This window comes from Thermobia domestica, chromosome 9, assembly GCF_964235325.1.
Source record: "Thermobia domestica chromosome 9, izTheDome1.hap1.1, whole genome shotgun sequence".
Classification (NCBI taxonomy): Eukaryota; Metazoa; Arthropoda; class Insecta; order Zygentoma; family Lepismatidae; genus Thermobia; species Thermobia domestica.
Window position 1 is genome coordinate 51,914,104 of NC_137462.1, and position 9,637 is coordinate 51,923,740.

Below are 9,637 nucleotides of genomic sequence, written 5' to 3' on the forward strand. Positions count from 1 at the left end.
AAAGACGCATACACAAAAGAGAAATTTACGTTGATAAACTTTTTATTTCACCGTTATATAGTTTGTATTAAATACAAATTGTCTTTGAATTTTAAAAATAAGAATTTTAACGCTTAGAACATAGAGGTATGTGCTATTTTTTTTTCTACAAAGGTGTAATTTTGAACTAACGAAATGTTCTCTTTTGAAAATAAGTTCCTCAATTATTCATGTAAAGATTTACTTTCATATTAGGACTGTGAGCATTTTAGATATTTGGAATTACCAATATATTCTAACACAAAAGTACGCTCTCCTTCATAAAATGCACATTTTTTGTGCCACTAATTCTTGCATTTGCTACACTGTATCCAATCTTCATACGGGGATCTTTGTAAACTGCTTCACAAGAAGGACAATTATATAATCCTATATGACCACCTTTTCTAGAAACACCAGCTTCTTTCCTAGAAGTGCTTCTAGTGCATACATTTCTTGAAAATAGGTTTCGGACTTTTGCCCAAACACGGATTACGACATTCTCATTTTTTCCTCTGTCATCTATCAACGGGATTTTCAATACAATATGTCCCACTTCAAATTGGCTACTAATGATCAAACCGTTTTAATTGTCGCAATTTTCTGGTAGTAATTAATAATAAACATATCACTGTTTTCCACTGATCTCGAAATTAGTAGCAAAACTATCAAAAAATCTTAGCTCATTATTTCAGATAATTTCTGTGTTGATGAGGTCCGTGCAGTTGACGACGACTATCGACCATGACACCTTTTCAGTGATGCGACAACGTTGCCAACTCATACTATCTTCTCGACAAAATCCCCTCCGCGGACTTTTACCCTCTGCGGACCTTTGCCCACGTCTCCTACACAGATATGACAGATTTAATTCTCATACTCTGCATTTGGTTTCGAAGCAGTAAGCATTAACCGGTAAAGCAATTTTGTCCGCCACTGTACAAAGTGCACAAAGTTTTTTTTTTTTTTTTTTTTTTTTTAAGACTTTACAATAATTTAACCACAATGCTAACATTACATTAAACTCGCCTAAATAGTACTTCTATTAAGCAAGCCAATGTGGAACAGAACTGCCTGAAGCAAGCGGTTTATCTGACAGTACACCTACTAACAGGAGCTACTACTGAGAACTAAAAATAATAAAATTGATTAATGTCTTGTTTATTTTTCAACTAGTTTCTAAATTACATTTCCATAAATTGATATTTTTACACAACTCTTATTCACTTTGTACGTTAATGAAGTTTTTCAAACATGTAGGCTAGATGTATGGCATTCTTCCCTTTAATTCCTAATGGATGTATACATTAATCTGATGTAAGTAAGTAAACACTCGAGAAATTAACCTTCTGTACGTGCCAGTGCACAGAATTAAGTATTCCTGATACAAGAGATAATACGTGGTGGAGCCCCTTTTGACAACACGCAAAGTTTCAACCCTATGCGGCATACAGGGACGGCGCCAGAAACGTTTGATGGGGTGGGCGGAAAGAGGCGGACCTAGCTGCTGGGTGGGCGGATAATGAAAATAAGAACTGGGCAATGTAGACATTTTTGGGGGGCAATAATTAAGTTTCAATCTTTAAACTCTTTAGTTGGCTAAGGCTCAGAAAGAAATAGGTGAGGGACAAGGATGTGGAAAACAGCTGTCTTGGCCTTATAGAAGGTACAATTCTGGCATTCGCCTGGTGGGTCTGAAGAAATGCAGGACTTAGGATGGGCTGCGGGAGTTCATGGCTATATGCTCGATCTACCGAATCCCGCGTAGCAGACACACTACCTCTACTTTCAGTTTTTTTAACAATAATAACGGTGTGTACTGTGTAATCGATGAAGTTCAAGACAGCTTTACCTTCTCTCCCTCCAAGAATGCACATGAATGAATAGAAATAAAAGAAGGTTCAAACCAGAGGCGGCCTTTGGGGGTGGCGACTGGGGCATCCGCCCCAGGCCCCGCGATAGGATATTCTCTTGTCACAGTCAGCTCAAATATGCGAGGCCTCTGCAACATTCTAATGTACCGTAGCTTAGGGTTAAGTGAATACTTTGGGCTATAATACGGTGTGGTTGATTTCTTCGGAAACCAGTTTTCATAAACCAGAACTTCTTACTCAATATTTTACTTTTAGAAGCCTTAAGTTCCCGAAATCTACACCATTACTATGAAAGCGTTTTGCATGATATTTTTGGTTTTAAAGTACCGTAATAATTACGCCCTTGAGTTTCGGATTAACAATGGGTCAGCAAACAAGGCGACGCTAATACCATGCACGTGACTCTAAATGGCCTTATCTCGACTTTTCTTTGTTGTCGAAATAGAGTGAGAAGTCATGTTGTTTCGTTGCTTTTGGGTCAGAAGAGTGGTCCTGTTGCTACGGACATTTTTGAGTCATCGCTTCCAAGAAATAGCTCCTATTGCACTCTTTGTGTAGCACCTCAGTTTGGCTTCGGAATTCGGACCGCGCAGTCGTAGTGAGATGTGGATACGTAATATTATGATTAGTGCGTGAGTGTCTTCCGATTATTCGTTTATTGGGCAAAGAATAAGTGACCATCATGAGTGGCAGAGACAGAGACAAATTCCTTAAATACGAAAGTGGGGCTGCGAAAGCCAAGAAACGGAAATATAAAGATTTCATTCAGAAGCAAAAGGGATCTTTGGATAAGTTTGTTGTAGCGGTAAAATCAGCGGATCAACACCAAAAACTTGAGAACACGGACGATGATTTGTCTGTGACTGTGAGCGACCGGTGTGATGCGACAGACCAAGTTGTGATACCAAGTTTTGTGTCCGACGAAGAAAATAAACTAGCCGGCAACAAAACTGTTTCTACGCCCTGTTTTCCCACAAGTAACAATGAAAACTTGGTGCAATTCTCTGGGGACAACGTTATTGCAACAGACCCAGAATGTGACCTCTCCTGTAAAAGCGCGACCATTCCTCTGCATACTTCTGACACTCTTCAAACGACGAGCACACTGTTCGAGGACATATACGATCCAGGTAATTGGAAACATATTAACAGTGAAGTGCGTGACATGTTAGTGGAGAAGGGTCCGAACAGGCTAAGTGACTGTGAATACCCAAAGGACGAAGGTAACAGACATTTTTCGAACAATTTCTTTACACGGAGGATGCCGAACGGAAAAACAGTGGATAGGCGATGGCTAAGTTATTCGAAGATCAGAGACAGAATATTTTGCTTTCCTTGTAAGTTGTTTGGCACGACAGCTACTAGCGGCCAGTTAGCAAACGAAGGCTGCTGCGACTGGAAGTATCTTGGCGATAAACTTCAGCACCACGAAGTTTCTGTAAATCACGTTAAGTGCATGACAGCGTGGTTGGAATCAGCTCGGAGAATGTCCAATGGTAACGCAATAGATAACATGATGCTAGAACGAATTAGAAAAGAAAAGTTGCATTGGCGCGCAGTGTTAACAAGAATTCTAGCGATTGTACTGTACCTTGCCGAAAACAACAGCGCATTTCGTGGGAGAACGGAGAAACTTTATGCGCCGAACAATGGTCAGTTTTTAGGCTTAGTTGAGATGCTGGCCAAATTCGATCCAACTATGCAAGAACATCTCCGCCAAATTAAGAACGACGAGGCTCACGACCATTACCTCGGGCATAGGATCCAAAACTAGCTTATCCACCTGATGGCGTCAGAAGTAAAGGGAAAAATTATTGATAAAGTGAAACTTGCTAAATATTTTGCCGTCATCCTTGACTGCACGCCTGATGTTGGCCACAAAGAGCAGATGTCCCTAATATTGCGTTTTGTGGACGTATCAGATCCGGAAGTGAAGGTGGTGGAACACTTCATCGAATTTCTGGACTTGGACAACGCAACAGGAAAGAGGTTGTCTGAAGCTCTTCTTGCCACACTGGCGAACCTCGGTCTGGACATCGCCGATTGTCGTGGCCAGGGGTACGACAATGGTGAGAACATGAAGGGAAAACACCAAGGAGTTCAAGCGCACATTCTTCGCATGAACAGTCGAGCATTTTACACACCGTGTGGCTGCCATAATTTGAACCTTGCTTTTGGAGACATGGCTAAATGCAACTCCCAAGCAGTGACGTTTTTTTGTTTCATACAGAGAATATATAAATGCTTTGCTGCCTCGGCTGAAAGGTGGAAAATTTTGGAAGAAACCGTGCCTTTCATGACTACAAATTCACTTTCAGAAACGCGGTTGGAGTGCTGCCTGGAAAGTGTGAAAGCGCTGCGAAAGAAGTCAGAGAGGCACTGTTGACTGTCGCAGATATCGCCAATGATCCGCTAGTAAAAAGTAAAGCCGAATGTCTTGCAAATTATGAGCTCGAAAGCTTCGAGTTTATTCTGAGCTTAATCATATGGTATGACATTTTATTTGCTGTGAATGTTGTCAGCAAAACTTTGCAATCAGCTGACATGCAGCTCGATGTGGCAATACAGCAAATCAAAGGCCTTGTTACTTTCTTGAGAAAGTACCGGGAAACCGGATTCTCCGATGCTATGATCGCAGCAAAGGAAATTGCGTCCGAAATGAACGTAGCTCAGAAATTCAAGGAACGAAGAGTCAGATGCAAGAGAAAACAATTCGATTATGAGGGTAACGACGAAGAAACATCTTCGCCGGAGGAGTTCTTCAGAACAGGATATTTCTTATGGATAGTGGATCAAGCACTTACCTCAATGGAAAAAAGATTCGAACAACTGGAAGAGTATGCTTCAATCTTTGGATTTCTATACAACTTGAAAGGTTTGCGGTCATTGAACGACAATTATTTGTTAAAGTGCTGCATGGATTTGGACAACATGTTACGCGCAGAAGATTCACGCGATTTGGACGGAATTGACTTGTGCGCAGACTTGAAGATTTTTTGAGAAATGCTTCCTGATAACATCAATGCCGCCCAAGAGTGTCTTCAGTACGTTTGGCCCATTCGACATTCATTTCCCAACATCGTTATTGCATACAGAATTATGTTGACAATTCCTGTGACAGTTTCCAGCGCGGAAAGAAGCTTTTCGAAGTTGAAACTTATCAAAAACTATCTACGATCAAGAATGTCGCAAAGCAGATTGTGCGGTTTAGCTATTTTGTCCATCGAAAAGCAATTTGCTTCAACAATGGACTACGAGGACCTTATCAACGATTTTGCACAGCGAAAAGCCAGAAAAGTGGACTTCCGTCTGTGGCCGTCAAAGCAGCGCTTCGTAAGTAAGTTTTATTATGTGTTCTAGTTTGTTGATCTTGCATGCATGTAAAATGTTTCCGAATCATTAATGTCGTAAGTTATATCGACCCCCATGCCATAAGAACCCCTTACCCACTCAAAAATTTCACCTGTTTCCTGGCTTCGGGGGGGGGGAGCTTCGCCTACCGAACCCCCCCGCCCGGGGCCCCGCATACTACTAAGGCCGCCTCTGGTTCAAACAACACAGATTAACAGATAATACTCTACCTTTCGTTAATATCATAAAATACACAATAAGTAAGTAAAGTAAAACAAGAATAAAATAGGCTATCGTAAATATTTTCATCTTTGAAGCATTTATTGCAAAAAAAAAAAAGACAAAAAATAAATCATTTATATTTTCTCTCGTATATCCTTAATTTGTGCACATTAGATTTTTTGACGTGATCTCTATATGCAACAGCAAAGATCTATGTTACTAAAAGAATAGGGAAATTCGACAGCATAATTGTTTGATCATACCTTACACAGAAATATTTGAAATTGAAACTCAAGTTGAAAAAAATAAAACAATTATAAATTGGATAAAGAAGTAAATAGCAATTAACAAAACTTCATCATAATCCACAGAAACAACAATGTATTTTAAACTGTGAAGGGCTGATCACATGGTACGAACAAGCTTACAATAAACTTTTATACCTGCACTTTAATGGAGTACATTGCGTTGATTGCTATGTCCAACATCGAATAATTTTACCACATTCTCTACAGCAGTATTCATTACAAGTTTTCTTTCTACTGAAAGGAAACAAAGATCTCTTAGGCGACAGTTTGCCATTCGGTTTCTTAGATATGTTTTAACCCGTTTAAGACATGAGAAAGAACGTTCACGTGGTGAACTAGATACAGGATTGGTGACAGCAATTACGGCTAATTTGTGAATTTCATGAAAATCAATTTTGAAACGATTCATCACTTCAGTAAACTGAGAGACGGAGGTAATTTTGCATTGCTTTTCCTCCTCAATACGTTTCAAAACTGTACACTATTGACATCACATTCATAATGACGTGCAAGTGGTTTAATTTTCTCAAATGAGAGGAAATGTTCACTTTTAGGGTGAAGACTGCTTATTCCAGTGTAAATTGGCGTTCAGCTGTAGGGGAGAGGGGTAGCCCCGGTCAGGAGATAACCTCGGTTAGTTCAATATAGCGTGAAAAACTTGTAGTAAATAAAAGCAGATGATGGCGCCTTACTGGCAGCTGTCAGATAAAGTAATTTTGAGAGCGACGCCATTGTAGGAGTGATAGGCATTAAATGAAGGCGTGTTGTATTTCTCGCTATGTTGATGTAATATTAGGAAAAATATTCTACACTGTAAGTACTATTCTATTTGATATTTTTATTAAGTGACTTTTTAGGTAGACACTATGCTTATATAGTTCTAAAGCAATCATTAAATTAACGCATTTATTTGTTTGTATGTTGGTGTTGACCGTGTTTAACTCAAAACATGGATTTGGGTAGCCCCGGTCAAAGGATAGGGTAATGGCAGTCAGTGACCGGGGCTCCCCGACATTAAAATAAACGATAATAAACAAGTCTTGACAGCCAACCCCTAAACAAAGCTCATCAAGTGTAATCTAACTCAGAGGCCAGAGATGATGAAGTTGAACAAGGAACTTCCACTGGATCCAGACGTATATATTCATTTGATGATTTTTTTGCCAATACCAATAGATTTATATTTCAAATATATTAAGGTGTTGACAAAAAATATATGTAACTTCAATGAATAAGTAGTTTCTGAAATCTTTACATAAAACTGCGGTTTATTATCTGTCCCTGTAGAAACACAACTATTCTAAAATTAATGAATAAATTTGAAATCTTAATGGTGTTGAAGTTTTTTTTTTTTTTTCATGTGTAAAACATGGGGTAATCCCTGACTGCCATTATCCAACCGTGTGGGAAATAACGGTCAATTCAGTATGCTCATATTTTCGTTTTTAGCCTGGCAATGAAATAAGAGATGTATTTTGAAATTGGTCACAATAAAATAAACAGAATTACCTATAGGATCGACTTATCGCGGAAACTTTTCGTGCTTTAGGAGCTAGATTATAACGATTTTTGCTTAGGTAACCGCCATTTCCCCATTCTCCCCTATCTGTAATTAGGTTTGTAAAGGAGATCATTTTTCATTGCAGAGTTAAACACGGTCCTAGAACCTATTGCATTACAATCAATAGTAATACTTATTGCTTTTGAAGTACAGGATATCACCTTCATTATTCTACTTCTGTTGGGGTGGGCGGTTGGGTGGGCAAGGCCATTCATCGGGTGGGCGGTCGCCCACCCCCGCCCACCCTTAGTGCCGTCCCTGGCGGCATATCCAATATAGGCCATCGATGGCATCCTGTAACAGATTGTACCTTTCCTCAGAAAGTGCCTCAAGTAAATGATTGTAGGGCTGTATGACTGTTGTGCAATTTTTGTTGTAGATGATGACAAATATTTTCTATAAGAGTCATATCCGAGGATTCCCAGTGCTACGACAGAGTTTGGCTCTTCCAGTAGTTGCCCACCTTTGCCCTATGACGCGATGCCCTGTCCAATCTAAGAATTGAGTGGCATCCCGCGCAGTTTTATTTCAAAAAGGATAGTAATCCGTTTTGTAATGTATTCCGTGGCACTGTTGTTCCCACTGGAAAAATTAGATCACTAGGACCACCTTTTAGACTGCATTTCACTATTATATTTGACCATAGCAATTTCACTTGTTTCAAATCGGTTCTAGGTAGATCGGTTTGTCTTGCTACAGAATGGGCTTTAACAAATTTCATTAAAACCGTAAAAAAAAATTGAATAATAAGTTTATATTCAAGTAAAAATTGGTTTAAATTATAACAAATTTACAAAAGTAATTCAACCCTAAAAATTTACGAAAAAACTATAGTACATTTCAAGAAAACAAAGTGAATTTAATACTTTCTCCAGAGGTGTTGGAAGCGACGTTTAGGAGTGAAACCTGCGTGAGTGAAACCTCTATTCGCTACAATGATTATGGAAGAATAAGGAATAGAAATTAGCTTCATTACTCCATTCTTTGGTATATACAGCGTGATTCAAAATGATGTGAACGATAAGGAAACGTTCTATAAGTGATAATACTCTATCAGCAATGAAATCTCTATGGAAATACTTTCAATATTATCCTCAAGTTTTGTTTGGAACGAGCGTAGTAGTTTAAAATTTATCTGCTAGGTGGCAGAGTGATTAATTCCAAGATGGCTGCCTGTGGTGCAGAGAGAGCATTTTGTGTTTTACAGTTTCATGTTTGTCGGTCTGTTGTTAGTGTTCAACGCAAGTTCCGCACAAAACTTCATAAAGATCCACCATCAAAGAACTCCATATGTAAGTGGTATGACAAATTCAACAGAACGGGATGCATTTGTAAAGAAAAATCACTCGGTAGGCCATCCACTTATGAGGTAGATGTTGAAAGGGTTCGAACCAGTTTTCAACGCAGCCCACAAAAGTCAACAAGGAGAGTTAGCAAAGAGCTTCAAATTCCTCAAACAACTGTTTGGTGTGTAATGCGTAAACATTTAAAGATGTATCCGTACCGAGTGCAGTTGTTACAACACTTAACACCTAATGATCACGCGTGTCGTAAGACTTTTTGTGAGTCATTTCAAGAGTTGTACAGTGTTGATTATGATTTTTTGGGGCAAACTTTGTTTCAGTGATGAGGCTACGTTCCATGTGACAGGAAGAGTGAATAAACAAAATGTTCGCAATGGGGGAACTGAGAAGCCTCGCCAAATCTGTGAAATTGTGCGTGATTCACCGAAGACGAATGTGTTTTGTGCAATTTCATCTTCAAAAGTTTATGGTCCGTACATCTTTGACGAAGGAACTGTGACTGGACAAACATTTCTACAAATGCTTACTACGTGGCTTATTCCACAACTCGAACATGACAATGCAAACTTCATCTATCAGTTGGATGAAGCTCCATGTCACTTTCATCAGAATGTCAGAAATTTCCTCAACAACTGACTGCCACACCACTGGATTGGGCGGTCAGGTAAAAATGATCATCAGCTTCTACGTTGGCCACCAAGATCACCGGACTTAACCCCCTGCGATTTTTATCTTTAGGGACATCTAAAAGACATTGTCTACAAACCTCCTCTACCCCAAGATGTGAATGAACTGAAAGAGCGTATTACTGCTGCAGTGCAAACTGTTGATGCAAACATGTTGAAAGGGGACTGGGCGGAATTGGAATACCGAATTGATGTATGCAGGGTAACAAAGGGGGCCCACATAAGACATTTGTGATGTACTATTTTCATTTTTTTTATCACAAAAACTTTGAGAGTTTTAGTATCTAACTGTAAGATTTGAAGCTATTTGGAT

At 39.3% G+C, this 9,637-nt stretch overlaps 1 protein-coding gene across 1 annotated transcript; it reads left to right on the forward strand.

Moving 5' to 3' along the window:
• The first annotated feature begins 4,436 nt into the window (after positions 1-4,436).
• On the forward strand, positions 4,437-4,892 carry LOC145660809 (uncharacterized). Its single transcript, XM_081726224.1, has one exon. It carries the CDS (start codon positions 4,437-4,439, stop codon positions 4,890-4,892), a length of 456 nt encoding a protein of 151 aa, XP_081582350.1.
• The last annotated feature ends 4,745 nt before the right edge of the window (positions 4,893-9,637 follow it).

Bases quoted from the DNA above. Each gene is read 5' to 3' on its own strand.
- LOC145660809 (XM_081726224.1), top strand. From the start codon at position 4,437: ATGCAGCTCGATGTGGCAATACAGCAAATCAAAGGCCTTGTTACTTTC.